Source organism: Lepus europaeus, chromosome 21, assembly GCF_033115175.1.
Source record: "Lepus europaeus isolate LE1 chromosome 21, mLepTim1.pri, whole genome shotgun sequence".
NCBI classification, from domain to species: domain Eukaryota; kingdom Metazoa; phylum Chordata; class Mammalia; order Lagomorpha; family Leporidae; genus Lepus; species Lepus europaeus.
In genome coordinates, this window is record NC_084847.1 from 11995701 (window position 1) to 12019152 (window position 23452).

General features: G+C 51.8%; 1 protein-coding gene across 6 annotated transcripts; it reads left to right on the top strand.

Moving 5' to 3' along the window:
* Positions 1 to 675: 675 nt before the first annotated feature.
* BFAR (bifunctional apoptosis regulator) lies at positions 676 to 22815 on the top strand. Of its 6 annotated transcripts, none has more exons than XM_062180722.1 (10): positions 677 to 874; positions 7411 to 7532; positions 11332 to 11663; positions 13525 to 13729; positions 14394 to 14563; positions 16824 to 16968; positions 19442 to 19615; positions 20825 to 21027; positions 21584 to 21767; positions 22613 to 22812. In XM_062180722.1, the coding sequence occupies exons 3-10, from the start codon at positions 11401 to 11403 to the stop codon at positions 22634 to 22636; spliced, it is 1368 nt and encodes a 455-aa protein (XP_062036706.1). In that variant the 5' UTR covers positions 677 to 874; positions 7411 to 7532; positions 11332 to 11400; the 3' UTR covers positions 22637 to 22812. The 6 variants fall into 6 exon arrangements, with proteins under 6 accessions (XP_062036709.1, XP_062036706.1, XP_062036704.1 ...); XM_062180723.1 differs by lacking the exon at positions 677 to 874 and adding an exon at positions 902 to 972; XM_062180720.1 differs by lacking the exon at positions 7411 to 7532.
* Positions 22816 to 23452: the final 637 nt, after the last annotated feature.

The window sequence follows — 23452 nt, forward strand, 5'->3', positions numbered from 1 at the left end:
CGTGGCCTTCGCGCTGGAAGAAAGCGAGGTTTTCGCCTGGTTCCTGGTGCGGGTGAGGAGACAGCGGTGACCCGGAAAGCACGGACCCTGTCCCCTCTGGAGCTTAAACGTGGGGCGGAAAAGGGGAAAGTCGGGAATCAAATGTGCCCCTTAGAAGCACTTAGCAAAATAAATAAACAAAAAGCAAACAGTGCAAGAGAAAACAAGGGAGTGTGTTAGGTGATCATGGAAAGCAAATGAGAGCTCGCGCAAATACAGACGCTGTTTCTCTGCCACAAGTGATGATGAAAATGTGTGCACATAATTTTGAATAAGTTCTTTAAAAATGTTTATCAAAAGGCATAAAAAATAAACATGTATTAGGAAAAAAAACGGTAATCAGCCTGAGCTCCCAAAGGACCCGGATGCTGGGGGTAAGGGGGAAGCCAAGGTGATCACACTATTTAACTCTGATCTTAACACTGCGGCTTGTATCGTGAGGAGTACAGTGTAAATCTGTAATTTTTAAGTTTCTGGACAAAACCGTTTCCTCCGGATACAGAAGCAGCCGCCTGACAAGAGCTAGAGGCGACAGATTCCCAGCCCTCAGGCGGCGGCTCCGCGGCCCCGCCCCCGAGCCGGCCCGCGAAGCGGAAGGGGCGGGGCCCGAAGGCACGCATGCGCCCTCCCCGCCGGGGCTGGCCGCTCTAGGCAGCCGGGAGGTCGCAGGGTCGAGGGGGCTGGCAAACCAGCGCGGCCTCTCCTCTATGGTCGCGGGCCGGGGGCCGTCGCCTCGGCTGGTTGTTTGAGGTTACTTCCGGAAGTGAATCCGCTACCTCCGCCTGTGCTTCCGCCGGGGGTCCGGACGGAGGTCGGTCGCTGGAAGAGTGAGCTGGTAAGCGGCGCGGCTGGGAACGGCGGAGCGGGCGGCCCGGACGTGGTCTTGGGGCGTGGTGTGGAAGACGGAGCGGGAACCCCTTCGGCGCGGTCGGGGTAGGTTGGCGCGCGAGCCCTGTCTCGCCCGGGCGCGGGTCGTCCTGAGCATCCTTGGTCCTGACCGCGATGTGCCGACCCCTGCTTGGCCACCTCTCCTCGCCCCTTCCGAAGAACCCTGCGTGGGCACAGTGGGTGTGACTGGACCCTGCTTGCGTTCCCTCCGGGGTCGGGGTGGGAGCGGTGACTGCACACAGCTTGGGAGGGGTGTGCGGGTGCCCGCCTGCCGGCAGAGCCTGCCCCAGCCCCGCCGGGACCCGTCGGGCTCCTGGCAGGCGCCAGGCTGAGCTTACGGCCCAGTTGGCGAGGCCCAGTCCGGCCTGAGTGTGGGGTGATCGCTCCCGCGTTATAAAATAGGGTAACGCAGGAAGGGGAAGACCAAACCCCAGAGTCGCTCGACTCTGCCAAGCCTCACGACTCGGAAACCTGAACTTGTGCAAAAAAGTTTTTGCTTTTGTTTTTTCCAAAAAGGAGGAAGGAAGGGGCGAGCAGGTTGTGTCTAACTGGGGGTCCTGGAGGGGGGGAGCAGGAGGCGATGCCCCCGCCTTGGAGATGAGAAACTAAGAACCCAGAAGCTGCCTTGCCCTTAACTGTCGCCGCTGGGTCCGCCCCACCCAAGCCTATTGGTCAGTTCTTTGGGTGGTCTTGACGTCACGCCCGAAAGGCCAGTAAGAAGGAGCTTTGCTCTGTGGCTGGTCAGGCACCCCAAAGCCTGCACAGACCCTGCGTGTCAGCGGGCAGCCAGCCTGGCTGTGTCTGGACCACTGTGCTCTGCGTGTCCCTGGGTATCACATACACTTGGTAGAAAAACTGGGCCTCTCCGGGGGACTTGGGGGGGGGGGTGCTCCAACATTTTGCATTGGCATTAACTGCATAGCCTGCGCTCAGCAAATGCCACTGTTAATAATTCATGATCAGCCATACAGCACGCTTGGTTGGAGTATCTCTGGATCGAGTTTGTCATCTGATCTTTGGCCTGTCAAAGTTGATATATTTTCCTAGACTGATAAATGGGCTCAGGGGGAATACAGTGGAGACCGGGTTTGGAGCCCCGCTCAGTCTCACCCCTGACACCTCAGTGTTTCAACTCCACCAGCCTTTCAGAGCGCTTGCCGGCCAGGAGATGAGAAACATGCACAAGGAAAGCTTACATTAACGCACAGATAGGAAACGTTCGTTTGGGTCACAAGGAGTTAGTGATTAAAGGCTGGATTTGGGTCCAGCTGTCGGATGCTTTTGGCCCAGAGGTGGTGTGGAGCTGTGTTACAGGTGGAGGGACCGGTGTGGGACTGTGGGGGAATGCCCTAGGAGCAGGAATTAACAGGTGGAACTACAGTGCGGGGTGTGAGCAGGGAATAAGTAACGTGAGTGGTGTTTCTATATTCATGCATTTAATTCTCAAGGCGAGATTGTGCTCTAAGTTAAAAAGTTATGCTGCTTGCTGACCGGCCATAAAGATTACAGTTAGGGGTTTTATGTTCTGGTAGTACGGAAGGTTTGCTTGAAGGGGAGGCTTGGTCAGTCTTGCTTTAAGAGGATTATTCAGGCCATGGAGAGGCGCGGAGTTAGCAGGAAGAGGATCAGAAATGTTATGCACACTTTATCTTGCTCACTTTAGGCATGCCTTATCTGAGTCATTTAGGCCTGTAAATGCTGTGCAGGTGCAGCTACTCAAGGCCTTGTTTAAAATGCATGGTCCTGGGCTGCTTTCCCAGACATACTGGTCCAAGTTCACCAGAGTTCCCTGGTGAGTCTTACACTGCTCTCGTAGGGGGTCACATATTCGTTGATTTGATTTTTGTGCACCCATATCTCGAGCTACTCTCAGTTATGATGCTAGAATTCTATGATTTAGTTCCTGACCTCAAGGAGCTGAGGATTTGCCTGGAGAGACCAAGACATGACTGAAATAGTAGTGTGTGAAAAGTGCCAGCCGAATCAGAAAAGGAGATGTCAGCATATGTGAACCAAAGAAGTTATTTTAGGGGCCCGCACTGTGGTATAGAGGTAGAGCCACCATCTGTAGTGCCAGCATCCCATATGGACCCTAGTTCGAGTCCTGGCTATTCCACTTCCTGTCCAGCTGCCTGCTAATGAGTCTGGGAGAACAGCAGAGGATGGCCCGAGTGCTTGGGCCCCTGTACCCACGTGGGGGACGCAGGAGAAGCTCCTGACTCCTGGCTTCAGCCCGACCCAGCTCTGGCTGTTGCAGCCACTTGGTGAATGACCCAGTGAGGGGAGAAAGCGCTCTCACAGTGAAAATGACATGACAGGCTGGTGCTGCTGCTCACTAGGCTAATCCTCCGCTTGCGGTGCCAGCACCCCGGGTTCTAGTCCCAGTTGGGGCGCCGGTTCTGTCCTGGTTGCTCCTCTTCCAGTCCAGCTCTCTGCTGTGGCCCAGGAGTGCAGAGGAGGATGGCCCAAGTGCTTGGGCCCTGCACCCGCATGGGAGACCAGGAGGAAGCACCTGGCTCCTGGCTTCGGATCGGCGCAGCGCTGGCCATAGTGGCCATTTGGGGGATGAACCAACGGAAGGAAAACCTTTCTCTCTGTCTCTCTCTCTCTCTCTCTCTCTGTGTCTCTCTCACTCTCACTGTCTAACTCTGCCTGTCATTAAAAAAAAAAAAAAAGAAAAAGAAAATGACATGACTGCAGACAACGCAGCAATGCCTAGTCAGCCACCCCCCCAAATACCCGTGGGATGAACTTAGAAGACCTCAAGGCAGTAACCATGTGAGATCATCCCATCCGCACCCAGTGAGGATCCCCACATTTGTGGCAGTCCCCAGGTACCCCAGGCTCTCAGGGCAGCTGCTAGACCCCATCCCACCTGCATGTTTGCCTTTAATCTCGAAGTGGACACAGAATTCAGGCCCTGGATTCCAACGCCTGTAGAAAGGCTTTTCCTAACCAAGGGCCGAGGATATGCTTGTGTCTTTCCAGAGAACGCGGGACAGCCCATTTGGGTAGCAGCCAGAAACATCAAGCCTGCAACTGACAGCCAACCAGAACCAGCTGAACAAGACTGAGAGTCCTCATTGTTAGCAGACACACCTGCCCTATCATCCTACCCTGAGGAACTGCCCATAGCCACATCCGCTAGTGTTTTACACCCCACTAGCTCTGGTCAGCCACTCAAATGGCCCACAGCCTGTGTGCGGTCACGCCATTCCTGATTACCATTGTTCCTCATTCCTACCCCCATCTGAGCAAGCACTCTGTGGTCTCCTATTTTGAGCGCTGGTTAGTCAATGACGGGTAAGATCCCCTGGGGGACAACCTAAGACAGGCACAGCTGCGTACGGAGACCACATGGAAACGGGGTCAACAATGGTATGGCCAAGAATCATGCCTCCCATTGCTCAAAAATGAACGAAAAGGGGGAAATGTGGTGGAATGAGAAGGCCATGCCAAAATGGCCCCTGGCAAGCAAGCGTCAGTTACTCAGGAATGGCTTCGAAACCTACCTGGCAATGGAGCCTGCCTGGCAATGGGCTGTGATTGGTTAGGGCATAAACTGCCCCTTGACCAGATTGGCTGCCTCGGCTGTATAAGCTGCAGTACCAACTGAAATAAATGAGTCTGCTGGCTATTCGCCTCTGGCCTGCTTTCACCCAACTCCCAGGGTCTTTGTGGTGACTCCACGCCTCTTGCCCCCACTTGCACTTCTCTCAGAACCAATCCACAGCAACAAACCAGCAGATAGAAGATCCCCCCTCCTCCCTCCCTCCCTCCCTCTCTCTCTCTCTCTGCCTCAGCTGCCTCTCTGTAACTCTGTCTTTCAAATAAACAAGTAAATAAATCTTCAAAAAAAAAAAAAAACACACACACACAAAAGCTAGAAGCAATAGTTAAAGCTTGGGTTTTTGGTGGCACCTGTAGTTCTTGGCAGCTTTCTAAGTCATATCCATCAAGAGGCTTTATATGGGATAGGTCCTTGAGTATGTGCCAGATAACAGAAACAAAAGAGGACAGGCTCAAAAGAAAAAAAAAAAAAAAAAACAGGCTATCCTCAGCCTGCCCTGTCTTGCCCAACACTGCCCAATGGCAATAAATCATGGGACTTCAACTGTAGGCAGCAAGTCAACACAAGTCAACATCCAAGAGAACCAGCAACCTTTACCCCAGAGGTCACCACCTGTCTGGAAAGGAAGTCTGTGTGGAGCTGGAAGAACACAAGGTGACACAGTGAGATGCTGGGTGTGCTCCCTTGGTGTTACTGCAGGAGCCAGTTTTTGCCCACTGCAGCAAGTGCATAATATTCTGTTCCTGTTGCCATCTCCAACTCTTGCCTCGCTTACCCTTGGGAACATTTATTTCACGGTCCCTAGAAATGACCACTCTTGCCATCCAGTAATATCTGTAGTGTCCTGCCAGGGTCTACAGTGATATCCCCAGAAGAAGATCTGGGGTGCCAGGAGTAGGAGTTCCCCGAGCCACTCCTGTTTCTGTTGTAAATGGTTCTGCTTGAACAGCATGTTGATGCTAATGGCTACCAGGCGGAGTTCAGGTTCCAAAATGCAGCACTGTCAAATTCTAGTTTGTTTTCGCCAGTTTGTTTTTCTTAGCTGTGTGGTAGCAGCTCTGTGGTATGGCCTAGATGATGGAGGATTTAATCAGTCATTTGAGCAAGTCACTGTTGTCAGTTACATTAGTGGGATAATGTGGTCCGAGGGCGGGCTTCAAGTCAGACTGTGATTTAAAGCTGGCTCTTGGGGCCGTTTTGTACCACAATGGGTTAAGCCTCCCCAGTATCCCATATGGGCCCCAGTTTGATTCCTGGATGCTCCACCTTCCATCCAACTCCCAGCTAATGCATCTGGAAAAGCAGTGGAGGATGGCCCAAGCCCTTGGGCCCCTACACCCACGTGGGAAACCTGGAAGAAGCTCCTGGCTCCTGGCTTCTGCCTGGCCCAGCCTCGATCGTTGCAGCCATTTGGGGAGTGAATCAGTGGATGGAAGACCTCTCTCTCTCTCTCTCTCTGTCTCTGTCTCTGTAACTCTCTCTTTTTTTTTTTTTTTAAGGTTTATTTATTTATTCGAAAGTCAGAGTCACACAGAGAGAGGAGAGGCAAAGAGAGAGAGAGAAGTCTTCTATCCGCTGGTTCACTCCCTAATTGGCCGCAATGGCCGGAGCTGCACCGATCCGAAGCCAGGAGCCAGGAGCTTCTTCCGGGTCTCCCACTCGGGTGCAGGGGCCCAAGGACTTGGGTCATCTTCCACTGCTTTCCCAGGCCATAGCAGAGAGCTGGATTGGAAGTGGAGCAGCCGGGTCTCAAACCGGTGCCCATATGGGATGCCGGCACTTCAGCCCAGGGCGTTAACCTGCTGCGCTACAGCGCTGGCCCCTGTAACTCTACCTTTCAAATAAATAAAATAAATCTTAAAAAATAGAAATGATAGTAAAACTTATCCCTCACAATAAATAGATGTTGAATGAAAAGGTGGAACCATGAACGTATACAGCTGAACATGAAGATTGGGCTTCCTGAGCATTTAGCGGTCATTATTAGCTGGAGTATAACCACGCTTACCTAGAATTAATACATTGTTTCATAAGCTCAATAAAATTACGTTGTTAATCGACTTTCCTAAATGTTAGTTGGATGTCTTAAGAAGCAAACAGTAACAGCAATCAATAACAGCCCCTGTGGATAAGCCCACAGTGAAGCACTGGACACACCAGTCAAGTCTGTCCCGGGGAGGAACGGCCATGTTCTTCCTGGGTTCTGTAGTTAATTTGCTTAGTATTACTGGGAGGTCGTGGTGGCCTGCCCCTTTTCTTTCGGGGATTTTCAGATCACTGTACTGCCAGGTAGGTATGTCTTTGTGAAAACAGAAATGATTGTGTTAATGGGTATCTTGGAATTGCCCAAGTCATTAGAGGTTATGAGAGTGTTTAGGTTTGTTTTTAAATATTTATTTGTTTAGATCTACTTGAAAGGCAGAAAGAGAGAACGAGCAGTCTTCTATCCATTCTCTACTTCCCAAATGCCTGCAACAACCAGGACTGGGCCAGGCTGAAGCCAGGAGTCTGGAACTCCATCTGGGTCTCCCACGTGGGTGGCAGGGGCCAGGCGCCGGGGCTACCATCCGCTGCTCGCTGGGATGCACCAGCAGGAAGCTGGATCAGGAGCAGAGTAGCTGGGACTCAAACCAGCTCTCTGATATGGGATGCGGGTATCCCAAGTAGCAACTTACCCTGCTGTACCACAGCGCACACCCCGTGAGAGTTGATTTCTGTCAGTTGTACCAACAGAACAAACTTGTAAACACAGTAGGAAAAAAAAAAAATCAATTTTGCCATTTGTGCATATGTGCACGAATATTAGTGCTTTCTGAGGTTGTATTGTGTTTCTTGGCACTAAATTTCAGAGATGGTGTGTTCCTTAGGAAGTAAGGTTTTGTTTTTGTTTTTTCTTAATCTGTTTACTTTAGAGGCAGAGCTAGTGCCCCATCTGCTTGGTCACTCCTCAGATCCTACAACAGGGTCAGGGAGTGTGTGTGAAGCTGCAATGGGAAACTCCAAGTCACCCCCACGGATGCAGAAACCCAACTAGGTGAGCCATTACTGCTGCCTCCTGGGGTGTGCGTTAGCAGGGAGCTGGCAGAGGCAATCGGCACTTCGACAATGGGCGCAAGCAGCTTACCTGCCAGGCTCAGTGCCCACTCCTAGGTGTATTACTTTATTTTGTTTTCATTTATTTGAAAGCCAGAGATGAAAAGAGATCTTCCATCTGCCAATTCGCTCTCCAAATGACAACACCACTCAGGTCTGGGCCAGGCCAATGCCAGGAGCCTGGAATTCCATCTGGATCTCCCATGTGGGTGGCACCTGTTGCCTCCCAGGGTGTTCATTCGAAGGAAGCTAGAAAGAAGCAGAGCTGGAACTCACCCAGGTGCTCCAGGATGGGATGCTGGTGTCCCAAGCAGGATCTTAACCCCAGCGCTAAATGCCCATTCCAGAAACCCTGCTTTTTACCTTGAAACCCCAGCTCTTCAGAATGACTGGCGCTGTGGGATTCCAGAGGTGTTGGGTGTTGGAGTACTCTCCAGTTCTGTGGTGCTGCATCTGTTGTTGGCCCTGTAAACCTTTTTTTATTTGCTGTTTCAGAGGCTTGTCCAAGTGCAAGCATTCTTCCTATTTGAACTAGGCAATGGACACTTGTATTTCAGAAACAAGAAGTGTATCCATGTGAACGGTGCACTGCGGGCAAGCGAAATGATTCACCTGCCGCCAGCCCTGCCCACATCCCCTAGGTCTGCTCGAGGCCTCGGAGACAAGGCAAAAACAAGTGGACCGAAGAGTGGCCGAACGCGAGGCTCTGCCACATGCTGCCCTGTGCAGGAGGAACTCAGCTGCTGGCAGCTCGCGCCTCTTGCCGACCTAGCCAAGCTTGCAGGGAGCAGCGGTAAACATCCCCAGTAGCCGGGGCCTTCTCCTCAAAGAGCCCTCTGATCTACGTCAGCGCAGGAGGGTGTGCGCCCATGCAGAACAGCGCCGGGCCATGCCAGGTCACACTTTGTGGTGGGGCTGGATCTGGTCGTTCACAAGGCACTCCCTCAAAGGAATGCTGCTGCACCTTAGAAGTGACCAGAGGCAGAGCTGCCAACTTGAGCTGGCCCCGAAGCAGCCTCAGCAGGCGCCTCGATTGGCTAAGTGACACCTTTGAAATACTTTTTCCCAAGTGTGATTTGTTTTCTCCTAAGAAATACGCTTTCAGATCATCTAAGCAGGGACTGCTGGGTATTCTAGTTTAAAAAGGCTCACTGGTGAGAAATTCATTTCAACGTGTATTTTCTGTAATTTCTCAGCAAATGAGTCTAAGGCCCACATATTTAGCATCTTCTGCTGCTGTGGTTTGTTACTGATTTATTTTTATTTGAAAGGCAGAGCTACAGAGAGAGAGACAGGAGACCTGTCCATGGGTTCATTCCACATACGGCTGCAACAGCCAGGCCCAAGCCAGGAGCCTGGAAGTCCATCAGAGTCTGCCACATGGGTGCAGCACCCCAAGTGTCCGGGCCATCTCCCGCTGCCTTCCCAGGCGCATTAGCAGGAAGCTGGATTGGAAGTGGAGCAGCGGGGACATGAACTGGCACCCATATGGGAGGCCGCCGTCTCAGGCGGTGGCTTGACTCACTGCCCCACGGCGCCAGCCCCTTCCTTCATCCTCATTACAGCTTGGTATTTCCAGCTGCTCACCACGCTGTTCCACCTGGGAGTCTTGTCACCTCAGCTGAAGCTTCCCAGACACCTGGTGCTGCTTGTTTATAGTGGCCCAGTTTCTGTCTGAAGTAGTTTCTTCCCTAGGTTTGCAGTCTGGCCTCGCTCTGCTAGTGAGGCCCATAAATGTGTTTTCCCACATCCGTGTCTCTTCGTTTTCCTTTCGGCTTTAGGGATACTGCCTCCTATCATGTTTTCATTACAAACAACTTAGTAAATACAGAAAACCCAATCCAAAAAAAATCACTCATGATCCTCCTCCATCAGAGACTTCTAACACTTTTCTTCTAATCATTGTTTATTAATTTATTTATTGAAAATGCAGTCCTGTCATGCGTATGTGAGGTTGTATGGCCTGTAAAAGGTGATAAAATTCTCTTTCCCTGCATTTAAAAATCAAGTAAATTGCTCTCCCTTATGGCATACATAACCACACAGCAGGCTCTGTGCTAGACACTACAGTGCATTCCCTTAACTTAATTCTGCAAACGTCCCAGTGGGGAAATACCTCCCTACAACCCCACCTAGTCCACCACCACCCGCTCTGTGTTGTGGAAAACCACTCTTTCCACAGAGTTGCGGCACAGAACCTGCACTGGCTGGGAATGACCAACAGGGACGTCGGCTGCGTCCTCACGATGACCTATACCTAGCCTATCATGGTATCATTAGAATAACCATGACTGACACTCCTGTTCCCATGATGCAGCTCGCACCAAGACGCCTCCCAGACTTCCAGAACAGGCAAGAAAATGGGAGGTACCTACACCCACCCCAAAATACCACCCCATATGACTATTCAGTTCAACCCCACCCCAGACTCAACGCCTGTGCCTCCAGATCCCAGATCGGGACTCAGCGTCACAGGTGCAGCTCAGTCCCCGTCGTGCCCACCTCCCTCTCACGTGTGTCATGTTTTCTGCTGTTCCTTTCTGGTGTCTTGTCCGTAAATTCCTTGCTGCATCAGAGACAAGACTCTGGACACAGCCAGCCCACAACATGAGCGCCCCCGTTTGTATGTGGGGAAGCTACGTCTCATGGCAGGGGTTAGGGAAGACCGCCCTGGGACCCGTGTTCCTGACCATTGCGCCTCCAATGCGTGGCCAGCGTGGGTGATAGAGGGCAGTTGCCTTCCTCTCCCCCACTCAGTAGGGAGACTGAGGAACTCTCCTGCACCAGAAGACGAGAAGCAGTGTGAAGAACACCTGTTCAGACGCTGCTTCTGCCATACACCATCCCGGCCGCTTCGCTTCACTCTAATCCTCGCCAGAAGCCTTTAGGTCTCTGAGAAAACAGGGCTCCGAGATCCCAGCGGCCTGCTCTGGCAGACCCTGGGAAGCAGTGCTGATGGCCCAGGCAGTTGGGTGCATGGCACCCACGTGGCAGACCTCGATTGAGTTCCTGGCTCCCGGCTATGTCCTGGCTGTCTCAGCTGTTGCAGTCATTTGGGGAGTGGGCCAGCAAATGGGAGCTTACTCTGCCTCTCGAATAAATAGATAAATAAAATCATATACCTGGGAAGAACTTTAGAAATGTACCTAGGAATGCTGTGGCCAGAGAAACTATCATTTGCAAAGAACTTAATGAAGAGAAAGAGAGAATTCTCCACCCCTAGGCTCTAAGTCTATCGAACTTCCCACTACAGTGTTTTACTTCACCTAATTTTGAAAGGTATAACAAATAGACCAAAAAAGAAATTTAGTGATGGTCTTGTTGATAGAAAGTGAATTCTCATAAATCAAGATTTTTACATTCAAAAATTAGAGCTTTGGGGTATGAGTGTTTGGCCTAGCGATTAATACGCCAGTTGGGAGAGCTGGTCGCCCTATCAGAGTTCCTAGGTTCAGGTCCTCTCCTGGCTCCCTGTTCCAGCTTCCTGCTAATACACACCCTGGAAGGCAGCAGACGATGGCTTAAGTAGTCAAGTACCTGCCACCTACGTGGGAAGACCTGGATTGAGTTCTCGCTCCCGGGTTTGACCTCAGCCAGCCCCAGCTATTGCAGGCATAGTCTTGCTCTCAAGTAAAAGCAAATTAAGTTAACATTTATTTTTTAAAAAGTAGATCTTTACTAGAATGGCAATAATCTCAAACAACCACTACTTGTCCATTTGTTACTGCTTTTTTCCCTAGACTTGATGTTTTGCAGCAGTTTCCTGCATTTGAAATCGTCTATGGCTGTGGAGTCCAAAATTTGCTGAGATGGAGGAGCCTCAGAAAGACGATCAGGTCCCCGTGGACCTGCAGAAGGAAGACCATCTGCAAAGCGCCGGCCCCCAGATTTCTGTTAGTGAATTTTCTTGCCACTGCTGTTATGACATCCTGGTTAACCCCACCACGCTGAACTGTGGGCACAGCTTTTGCCGCCACTGCCTTGCTTTGTGGTGGGTGTCTTCAAAGAAAACCGAGTGTCCGGAATGCAGAGAAAAGTGGGAAGGTTTCCCCAAAGTCAACATCCTGCTCAGGTAACACCAGGCCCACCCCTGTAGCTTGTCCAGGGTGCTGCTGGGTTCGGGAAGGCCTCAGGCTCGCTGCCTCACGGGCTGCCGTTGTCTCCTCCTTACTGTACATGAAGCTGCAGCTCAGTTCTGATTACAAGACCCTTGCTGTGATCCTGCACCGTAGCGTGCCTTTTATTGATCTGTGTTTACGGGAACACTGGGAGGAATAGAGAAAGAGGGAGAACTGTACACTCCTCAACACCTGGTTTGGTGCTGGTTTGTTTTCCTAACTTGAGTAACTCTGTTCCAGTGTCACAGTAGTAGAGCTTGCCACACAGTGTCACACGCCAATAGCAAGGCCTTCCAGAGGGCCCGCCCTTTCTTGCTCCCTGCAGTCGTCACGGACCTGTGAGGTCTTGGAGGCTGAAAGCTAATTCTAATGGCATCAGGAAATAACTTCTCAATGGCTGTTGCCTTAGCAATACGTGCAGCCTTCCAGATACGAAGCGAGGACCAGAGTGTTCTGAAAACGTTAACCCAACGTTCTCTCTTTCACAAGAGATGTTGTTTGTTTACACTTGGCTCTTCTCAGATTTGCTGTATAGGAAGGTCAATCTTGAATTGAAGGAGTTCTCTGACTATATAAAATTGAAATTGAAAGAGCCCTGCGGTGTAACCCAGGGGCCAGCTCACCTTGGCTTTTTCCTCTTCAGAAACTATTTTCTCACAGCTCTGTTAACTAGCTTTTTTTTTTTTTTTTACTATAACAAAATGCCTGAGGCATGCTACTTTATAAAGAGGTTTATTTTGAGCTCACAGACAATGTAGCTAGCCGTGTCACATTGCAACAAGGAGCCTGTGTGTGTGTGGTCTCCGTTTATAAAGTCGCCAGGGTCTCCACGCTAATGCCTGACCCAGTCTGATCACCTCAGAAGCCCCCACCTCTCGGCATCAGACTTGGATTAGGTCTCTGGCCACTTCGTGCCTTCAGTGTAAGACTTTGGGGACCGCACCTCCTGCATGAGTTCAAGGGGACAAGCATAGGAACCGCAGCAATAACATAAGCCATGTGTGTGTGCATTCATTGTCTGCATTCTCCTTAGATACTGGAAGATTACTGGTGGAGCCACACGCCCCTTGGACTCCGTCCTACTCCATCTTAGACTCCGTCCCTCTTTTTCCCTAGAGTGAATAGTGTGCTAATAGAAAATGCACATCTTTGGCCAGTGGTGTGCCATCTGCAGTTTGCCTATCGTCTGGCCATATATCTGTCTTTATCCATCTTGACACATAATAAGCCAAGAAATTCATTTTTAAAGGCATGTGTATGAAATACTATATTTCATTTTGCTGTTTCTCTAACAGTGGAAATGTAGATTGTTGCTAATTTTTTGCCTTTGTCAATATGGCTAGAAGACATATTCTTTTTTTGTTGTTGTTGTTTTTTTTTTTTTTTTTTGACAGGCAGAGTTAGAGACAGAGAGAAAAGTCTTCCTTCTGTTGGTTCACCCCCCAAATGGCTGCTACGGCCGGCGCACTGCGCCAATCCGAAGCCAGGAACCAGGCTTTTCCTTCTGGTCTCCCATGCGGGTGCAGGGCCCAAGGACTTGGGCCATCCTCCACTGCCTTCCCAGGCCACAGCAGAGAGCTGGACTGGAAGAGAAGCAACCAGGACAAAACCTGTGCCCCAACTGGGACTAGAACCCGAGTACTGGCGCCACAGGTGGAGGATTATCCTTGTGAGCTGCGGCGCCGGCCATAGAAGACATATTCTTATCCATGCTCTTAGGTCCCTGCATAACATTAAAGGTTGACAATTTTATTTTGGCCTATCAATTGTAAGTCACACATCTGGCTTGTGATTTTCCCCCCGCTGTTCTCACAGAGATGCCATTGAGAAGTTATTCCCTGATGCCATTAGAATGAGACTGGAAGACATTCAGCAGAACACTGACATAGTCCAGAGTCTCGCAGCCTTTCAGAAACACGGCCATGACCAGCTTCCTTTAGCTGCCAGCGCAGGCCGAGGCAATCAGCAGAGAGGAGGGGGTTTCTTTTCCGGCGTGCTCACGGCTCTAACTGGTGTGGCGGTAAGTCCATCTCCTTGTTTCTCTGTGCCCCCTGTTGCGCACCCCCTGTCCCTGGTGTCCACTGAGGTCAGTTCTGTTGAAATCGTGGAAATACTTGATGACAGGACAGCATGGACTGCGGTGCATACATTGAAATCTGCTTGGGCCATATGATTTCTTTGGGAATGTTGCTTACTCGTGTAGACCACATAATGGTCCGCACCCGGTCATTGTCAGCTTTATCCTGCTTGATCCTCTTCGTAACCTATGCAGCGGGCTCCATTATTATTCCCGTGTCAAAGCTGAGGGAAGAAGCACAGAAAGGAGCCTGAGCTGGGATTGGAGACTTGGCCTCCACCCTGCAGAGGCCGCCAGTGTAGACTTTCCTCTTTCAGTTCTGTGCTACGGACATCTAGATGTGCTCCGGCAGGAAAGGCACAAGTGTCAGTTTGGCTCAGCAAGTTGAAGGAAGAGGTCGAGCGTGCAGCTGCCCCCGGGGGCCCCGTGCTGAGCCCTGTTCTGGTCTCTGTGCAGAGATGAGCGCGGGAGAGCTGCGCTCCCAGTTCTCCGTGGCCGTCGTGTGGCCCTGCTGCCGCGTCCAGACGCAGCCTCATGCCTTGCAGCTCAGCCTCCTCCCTTCCCTCTGGCCTCCCTGTGTCTTAAGGTCCCTGTCCCTTCTCCCCAGGTGGTCCTGCTTGTGTATCACTGGAGCAGCAGGGAATCCGAGCACGACCTCCTGGTCCACAAGGCTGTGGCCAAGTGGACAGCGGAAGAAGTTGTCCTCTGGCTGGAGCAGCTGGGCCCCTGGGCCTCTCTCTACAGAGACAGGTTTTTATCTGAAAGAGTAAATGGAAGGTGAGGAACAAGATCTTCTGACACACCAAGGCCATCTCGAAAGACAGCTCTCTTGAGACACAATTCACATGTAGCAAAGTCAGCCCGTTTTAAGTGTATAATACCAGTCATTTTCAGTATAGTCTCCGATGTGTGCAGCCATCACCCCAGAGAGTGGTCATCCCCCACCCCTGGCAAATACCGTGCTGCTTTCTGTCCCTGTGGATTTGCCTGCTCTGGACCCCCGGTGACGATGTGGCCTGTGACGATACGAGGCCTTTTCTGTGTAGCTTTTCCCCTGAGCATAGTGTTTTCAAGGCTCTCCTACGACGTAGCCGGTGTCCGTACCCTTCCTGTTCGTGGCTGAGCGTGGCTAGCCCGTACTTTCTTCATTCATCAGTTGGTGGACATTTGGGTTGATTGCGTTTCGGGGCTGTAAGGAGCAATGCTCTGCTGTGGTCATTCACGTGCAGGGCTTTGAGAGGGCACAGTTCTCAGCACTCTTGGCGTGCAGTGGCTGGGTCACGTGGGGACTGCGTAACTTTGAGGAACTCTGTTTTCTATAGCACCCGTACCATTTCATGTCAGTTTCCTCTTAGTCTTTCTGCTTCCTGGTTATAAAAGTAAGGTATGTTTGTGATTTTAAAAGAGTAACCTAGAACTATGTGATATTGACAGTGAAGCTCCCTCATAGGCCGGCCTTCAGAGAAGACCCCTGTTACCTTGTAGACCCCTTTCTAGACTTTCTCAGTGTGGATACAGATACAAACATGCATCATTTCTTTATTTAAACTGAAGATACAATTGCACTGAACAGCCTGTTTTCATATGTGCACTTGCATATGTTCCCTCACCTGTGTAGGTGTGGTGCACAGAGCACCGTGCAGGGCGGAGGGAGCAGCCGCTCTCCCCAGTCCACTGACAGGCTGCTGGCCTGCACCACCTTCCAGCCCAGCCACATTGCCCTCTCTGAGCCTCCAGCAATCCTCTGGGGAGGGGAAAAGCTCCCAATTTGTGTTTGTGAGAATTCGCCTCCCCCCAAATTATGGTTAAAAACAATCTCTCTCCCTTGCTATTGTAATGGACTCTTGCATAACCTTCTTCCATCGAGGGGTCATTCTCTAGAACTGGAGTTTTTGGGTCAGAGGGAGTGAACCTGGGCAACACTAATGAATGTCATCCAGTCATCCGCAGAAGGACCACAGCTCAGACTTCCAGGGGGTTGCATGTACCTGTTGGGCTCTCTTCTGCCAGGGTACGGGGGTGTTTGGAATCATGAATTGGTGTAAGCAGAAACAACATCTCAGGTTTTTATCAATTGAATCACTGCCCCAAAACAGTTCATTTCTTTTTTGTGGGGAGGCTGGGTAAGATTTATTTATTTGTTTGAAAGGCAGAGTAACAGAGAAAGTGAGCGAGAGATATGGAGAGAGAGATATTCCATTGGCTGGTTCACTCCCTAAATGGCTGCAACAGCCAGGATTGGGGCAGGCTGAAGCCAGGAGCCAAGAACTTCATCTGGGTCTCTCACGTGGTTGGCAGGGATCGGATCCTGGTACTTGTGCCATTATTACTAGAGAGGAACTGGGACTCAAACCGGCAACCCAGTGTAAGATGTGGTATCCCAAGCAGTGGCTTCACCCTCTGTGCCACAGTGCCTACTTTCTCTTTCTTTTAAATTTGAGAGACGAAAACAGAAGCAGAGAGAGTGATTTCCCCTCTGGTCATCTGCTGGTGCACTCCCCAGAAGCCTGCACTGGCTAAGACTAGAGCCAGGAAAGCAATCAGATCTCCCGCGTGGGTGGCAGGAACTCCATTACCTGAGTCATTGCTGCTGCCTCCGAGGGTCTGCGGAGGTGGGAAGCCGGGGTGAGGAGCTGGCGCTGGGAACCACACCTAGGCAGGCAGCTATGGGATGTGAGCAGAACGCACATGCCCGACAAATAGCTACGCTTCGTGTCATAATGTTACTGGAGTTCCTTCTAGTTTCATTGTTTCGTGCACATACTTTTGTTTTGTACACAAACTTTAAAAAGTAGAGTAATATGTCAGACGTCAGAGTACGTAACTGAGAATGAAAGACTTCCACAGAAGGGGCTGGTGCCACTCACCCTGCCCAGTGGCATGGATCAGGGGTTTGGCCAGTGATACGCCTTTGTTATTTTCTGTTATTAGAGGTATTGTTGTCTGCAGGGGCTCACCTCACCTTGGGCCTCTGAGTGGGGCAGGTTTGCTCCCGCTGCGTCATCTCACGGAATCTCACCCTCCTGCCCCTGCACAGGCTGCTTTTAACATTGACAGAGGAGGAGTTTGCCCGGGCGCCGTACGCCATAGAAAACAGCAGCCACCGAAGAGCCATCCTCCTGGAGCTGGAGCGCGTCAAAGCCCTGGGCATGAAGCCGCCCCAGAACCTCTGGGAATACAAGGTGAGCGCCTCACCTGCTAACGTGCAGATAAACAGGACGTGCAGAGCACACAGCCGTCCGCATGCCCGCTGCTTGGTTTAGGAGTGAGGAGGCTGCAGGTGCAACCGAAGCCCCCCGGGTTCTCCCTCTCCGGCAAGAGCCGTGCTCCTGCAGCTCACGCCTGTTCTAATTGTGCCCCTGGGGAACTGTCCACGGGCACAGGCGCGTGGGGTCAAAGGCTTCACTCCCTAGGAAGAAGTGTGGACTGAGCACAGCCTTCCGCCCATAGCGTTTACCTCCTGAAATGTACCGGGGACTTCACAGAGATCTTAGAAATTGGGAGCTGGACTGAAAGAGGAGCAACCAGGACTAGAACCTGGGGTACCGGCACCACAGGCGGAGGATTAGCCAAGTGAGCCACGACGCTGTGGCCCAGGAAGGCAGTGGAGGATGGCCCAAGTGCTTGGGTCCCTGCACCCGCATGGGAGATTGGGAGGAAGCACCTGGCTCCTGGCTTTGGATTGGCGCAGCGCCGGCGGTGGCAGCCATTAGGGGAGTGAACCAACGGAAGGAAGACCTTTCTCTCTGTCTCTCTCTCTCTCACTGTCTAACTCTGCCTGGCAAAAAAAAAAGGTTGAAATCCATGAATAGTGTTTTCTAAGGTTTATTTTTATTGGTTGGGGGAGGGAGGCGAGAGAGAGAGAACCAGAGGCTTGCTCTGGTTTGGCTTTGATGTTTAGGTGACACTGTTGTCCTGTGCTGTGTTTTCCATTAGGAGGCTCTGGACACCCCGTTGTCTTCTGATGGTCCCAGTCACTGTGATCATTGATTATTTAGATCCATTGGTTCATTAAGGGTTGCAAAATGACTATACGTTAATCTCCTCATCCTCCACTTACTAGCTGAAATAAGTCTTTAAGAAAGGAAATGTCGGGGCAGCGTTGTGGTGTAGCAGGTTAAGCTGCCACCTGCAATGCTGGTATCCCAGAAGGGAGATGGTGCTGGAGCCCTTACACCCACATGGGGAAACCTGGAAGAAGCTTCTGGCTCCTGGCTTCAGCTTGACCCAGCCCTGGCTGTTGTGTCCATTTGGGGAGTGAACCAGTGGATGGAAGATGCCCCCTGCTCGCTAACTCTGCCTTTCAGATAAATAAATCCTTACTTTTGATTTCCAGGAGTACAGTCTTGACTCTTTCCCTTTATTTGTAGGTTTCAGAATAATGCGACTTCCTTTCTGTGGGAGCAGTAACTGGGGATTTTCACACTCTTGATGTGTTTGGTACATGCTAGTTGTCACTCTCTCGAGGCTCGGCTCGTCCTCTTTTCTGCACAGGCGCCTCTCCAGTTGTTTTCTGAGGCCATTGATTAACATTCCAGGTGAAGTAGAATGCACCTGCCGGTGAGTCCTTTTGCCGTGACCTGGTGACTCTTACTACTTCCTTGTCTCGTGTGCCAGGACATTCAGGTGACTTTTGTACCTGTCCTACCTCAGGCCTGGAATAAGGTCTAACACAAGGTGAATTTTTTTTTTTAAGATTCATTTATTTATTTGAAAGGCAGAGTTATATACAGAGAGATCTTCCATCTGCTGGTTCACCCCCCAAATGGCCACAATGGCCTGGTGTGGGCCGGGAGCTTCATCGGGGTCTCCCACAAGGGTGGCAGGGGCCCAAGTACTTGGGCCATCTTCTGCTGCTTTCTCAGGTTTATTAGTAGGGAGCTGGATCAGAAGTGGAGCAGCTGGGATTTGAACTGGTGCCCATATGGGATGCTGGCATTGGAGGCAGCAGCTTAACCCACTCTATCACAATGCAGGCCTCAGAAACCGAATCTATTTTTTTAAATCTTTCATTATAGAAAATTTCAGATCTATATAAAAATAGAGGAAAGATTTAATAAGTAAATAAATAAATAACTCCTGTCTTCAACCTAGCCCAGGCCTGGCTGTTGCAGTCATTTGGGAGGTGAACCAGCAGATGGGAGGTTTTATCTCCTTCTCCCTCTCTCCCTCTCTCCATCTCCTCCATCTCTTCTTCTCCCTTCTCTCTGCCTCTCCTCTTTCTGTTGCCGCAGTTTTCAAATTATATCTGTATAAAGTCACACTTAAAAATAATTGAATAATAAACCATTAATAGCATTACATAGTTGAGCAAGAGTTTTACTGTGGCATAAGAGACCTGCAGTATTTAAATAATCCTTGGTTAAGCTGTGACATAGAGACCGCCGTGGAGTCATCGCCACAGCCCAGATGGTGAGCACATGTGCCTGCCCCCGTAAGCCGTCCCTCCCCACCCTCCCCACTGTAGCAGGTGGATAAACTTACCTTTTCATTCCGTTTTCCCTGAGCTCACTGCAGCACTCTTGTATGAATCACTAGGCTGCTTCTTGCCGTTCATCTTGCACACCGTGCACAAGGCCGACGGCCGGGGGCATGAGAGGAGGAGCGCAGTGGGGAGCCGGTGTAACGTGACCTTGGCCGCCTTGTCCTCTGCAGGCCGTGAACCCGGGCAGGTCCCTGTTCCTGCTCTACGCCCTCAAGAGCTCCCCCAGACTCGGCCTGCTCTACCTGTACCTGTTTGACTACACGGACACTTTCCTGCCCTTCATCCACACCATCTGCCCACTGCACGAGGACAGCGCCGGGGAGGACGTGGTCTCCAGGTTTCTGGTAGGTCTGTCCCAGCGCCCGGTGTGGGTGGGGAAGGACACTGGACATGTGGTGGCGGCCTGTTCCGTGCGAGCAGATGCCAGCCAGCCCTTGGGTTAAGTTTGCAGGCACAGCCCCCCCACAAAAGAAAGTGAAGTGGGGCCTTTCCCGTGGCTAGAAGCTCACTTTGTTCCCTCTTAGACAGCAAGAGGGGCTGCTCTGCACCTGAGTGTTTACAGACGGAACACATGCTGCTTCTGTTATAGAAGGAGATCACGTGGGTCTAGAGCAGTGGATCTGTGGGCCTTCCGGTTTGGAAATCCCCCGCTGCCAGGACCCCCAGGTCCACCTCTGTGCCCCTGGCCTGAAAACAGGAAGCCACAGTGCGGCTGCCAAGGCCGCCTCCTTCTGGGGTCTGCCCCAGCGAGCCTGCGGGACTGCTGGTGGGCACGGTCCCTGGGTTCCCTGTGTCGGGCTGGTCCTCATCTGTGTGTACCAGAAAGCACCGAGTGCTGGCGTCGTAACACACTCATAAAGAGCGATGCCACACCTCGGGAAGCAGCGCGGCCGCGTGCCCCTTGCCCGCCTTGGCCTTCCCGATTCCCCGTGCCGCTGTGACTCACTTGCCACAGTCGGAGCACAGAACCCTGTAGAACGTTCCCTCTCGAATCCACCCCAACAGCCCCTGCCTGCCCCAGGCAGGCTTCATCTGCGGTGATGGGGAAGCTCCTCTGCCCCCCGAAACTCCCTCCCTGCGGTGTTTGTAGTTCCCCACACTGCCTGTTGCTGTCGCTCTCCACAGCTGAGCCGCAGGCTCTCAGCGATGCTCGGAGCTCCCCTTGCCGTGCCAGAACACTGGGCTACGTCACTTCCTGATAACCCAGGCTTAGGTTCTCATTCCTGAGTTTCCACAGTTCTGAAATAAGTGCCTTGGTTCAAACTATTTTGGTGAAGTTTAATAACTGAAGGTGAATTAGGGGCCGGCGCTGTGGCGTAGCGGGTAAAGACCCCGCCTGCAGTGCCAGCATCCCATATGGGTGCCGGTTTGAGTCCTGGCTGCTCCTCTTCCCATCCAGCTCTCTGCTATGGCCTGGGAAAGCAGTGGAGGATGGCCCAGTCCTTGGAAATGTCACTTCAGAGTGGTGTGTGTGTTAATAAACATAGAACTCCCTGGGACGGTCACGGTGTTTTGGGTATGTGATTTCTGTGTCCATGTGTTCCTTTCTCAAGGACCTTAGAGAGCCCACGTGGAAGCAGTGGAGAGAGTTCCTTGTCAAGTACTCCTTCCTTCCGTACCAGCTGATTGCTGAATTCGCCTGGGACTGGCTGGAGGTGCACTACTGGACGTCACGGTTCCTCATCGTCAACGCCATGTTACTCTCGGTTCTGGAATTATTTTCCTTTTGGAGGATCTGGTCAAGAAGCGAGCTGAAGTAAGTGTGATTTCGTGTCAAAGATGCTTGGAGCACCGGGACTGGGAGAGAAAGGCCGAGTGCGACAGAGATCCCCTTCGAAATGGTACTGAACACCTCCTGCTGCTCGGGCGTGCAACCCGGCAAGACGGAGAGCTGCCTGTGTTGTGGGCCAGGGAGTCAGAGCCGCAGTTAAAGTGATTCCCTGTGTATCTCTCAATACGTGTAACAATTGTTTGTTTAAGAGTTACAGAGAGATGTTCCATCCACTGGTTCACTCCCCAGATGGCCACAACAGCAGCACTGGGCCAGGCTGAAGCCAGGAGCCAGGAGCTTCATTTGAGTCTCCAGGGTGGTTGCAGGGGCCCAAGTACTTAAGCCATTTTCTGCTGCTTTTCCCAAGCCGTTAGCAGGGAGCTGGATGGGAAGTGGAACAGCCAGGACTGGAACCAGCACCCATTTGGAATGCCGGCACCGCAGGTGGCTGCTTTACGTGCTTTGCCACATCTCCGGCACCTGTTTGTTATTTTTTTAATGGGGATTTGAACCTAGCTCAACTGCCATCTCCCTTTTGCAGGACAGTGCCTCAGAGGATGTGGAGCCATTTTTGGAAAGTGTCAACGCAGGGCCTTTTCGTGGCCATGTTCTGGCCCCTCATCCCGCAGTTTGTCTGCAACTGCTTATTCTACTGGGCGCTGTACTTCAACCCCATTATCAACATCGACCTCGTGGTGAAGGAGGTCCGCCGGCTGGACACCCAGGTGCTGTGAGTGGCCTGCCCAGGCCCGCGAGACACGCCGGTCTCCCCGCCCCCACACACCGGGGCGCAGCAGGGCTGAAGGGAGAGGCCTCCTGCTTCAGCCAACACAAGACAAGGTGCTGCTGTGTGTCAGGCGGTGGCCAGGCCCCCTCCCGGAGACGGCCACCCCACGCACGCACGGAGGGCCGCCAGCCGCCTTCCTCATTGGGACCTGGGAGGCTCAGGCCGTGATGGCTGCCAGGAATCGGGGCGCTCAGAGGACACGGCGTTCACAGTCCCCCTTGCCCTGGCCTCGGGGCCCGACAGAGGCTCCCAGCACCCAAGACCAGGCCTGATGGGGCCAAGCCTGTCCCGGAAGTTGAGGTTCAGAAAGCAGGAATAAGCTGTCACAGGCAGACAGTTGCCCATCGAAAATGCAGGGGAAAATCTAAAATTCAATGAGTGATTCCGACTTACAGAAGAGGTGCCAGGCTTCATAATAAAACCTCCAAGAGGATCGGGTTTGAGACTGGGATGACGGACGACGCTCGCTGTTCTCCTCTGTGCAATCCCTGGAGTTCGGGTGGGATGGCGGGCGGTGCGCAGAGGGCCACTCCCAGCATCCCCGGCTGCACCTGTGCGGCCTAAAATCATTGCTTAGGGCTTGTTTTGAGGAACTCAATCTGTAAAATTAATTTCCACGGTAGTGCTTTGTTCAAGGAAGCATTCTGTAAATTGACCTTGCACTGTATAATATGTAATCTTTATTGTCCTGTCCCGGCGTATAAAGCAGCAAATACAATTTTACCAAGTGCTGTGATTGTAAATATGGAATGAGCTGACTGATGGCCTTTCATTTCCTTCCAGCGTGAAAACAAGTGTGAAATGTGAGCTCTCTGAAGACTGGCTGCGAAGATAAGCTTCTGTCCTGTTTTCCCTCGTGACTCTGTTCTTTCACCCTGTGTATCGTTGAGTGAAGCTTCTACTCAAACTCTGCATCTGGAAGTTTGAAGAAATTACTTGAAATAAAAATAAGAAAATATTTTTATACAGATAAAATAAGAAAAGATTTTTATGCAGATAAAACCTGTAAAAAGAGAAAGTAATTTTATAGAAAACATGAAAAAAAAAAAAACCCGCCTTGCGCACAGGACGTGTCGCCTGACCTGCTGTGGCACTGCGAGCGGGAGCCAGCCTGAGGTTCCCCAGGTGAAGGGAGGGAGAACGTTTTCCTCCCTCCCACGTTTGCTCCTCAGGCCACAGGGTGCCCGACTTGAGCTGTGGGACACTGTGGGCCTGGGGACAGCGCAGTGTTTTACACCCCTGCTCCCCTGCCTTGGGGGACACCAGTATTTCCAGATGCAGAGCTGGGGCTGCCAGCAAGGGTTGTTGAGCTTGCGCTGACCCACACTGGCGGAGCTGGGCCTGGGCCAGTCTGCAGGCTGTCACACTCAAGCCAGCACCTCCCTCCCCCAGCGCGGGGCTGGCACACTCTCCCCACCTGCTCCCACATCCTGCTTCCAGAATGAGTAACACCCAGGTCTGCTGTCGGGAGGCAGGTCTGGGAGACTGGGCGTGGAGCAGACAGGCTGGGTCCGCGCCCCTTATCACCAGCAGGAAGGGGTGGGCACACTCAGACCAACGGTGCCTCTCGCCTCCCTGTCAGACCTGATCCAAAAATGGTGTTTCTGGAAATCTGGGCTAAGA

What these genes read in the sequence shown, in the direction of transcription:
- BFAR (XM_062180722.1), top strand. Translation starts at nt 11,401, where the DNA reads ATGGAGGAGCCTCAGAAAGACGATCAGGTCCCCGTGGACCTGCAGAAG. An exon ending in AGAACCTCTGGGAATACAAG is followed by an intron (nt 16,969 to 19,441) that starts GTGAGCGCCTCA and finishes TGTCCTCTGCAG; the next exon opens with GCCGTGAACCCGGGCAGGTC. An exon ending in TGGTCAAGAAGCGAGCTGAA is followed by an intron (nt 21,028 to 21,583) that starts GTAAGTGTGATT and finishes TCCCTTTTGCAG; the next exon opens with GACAGTGCCTCAGAGGATGT.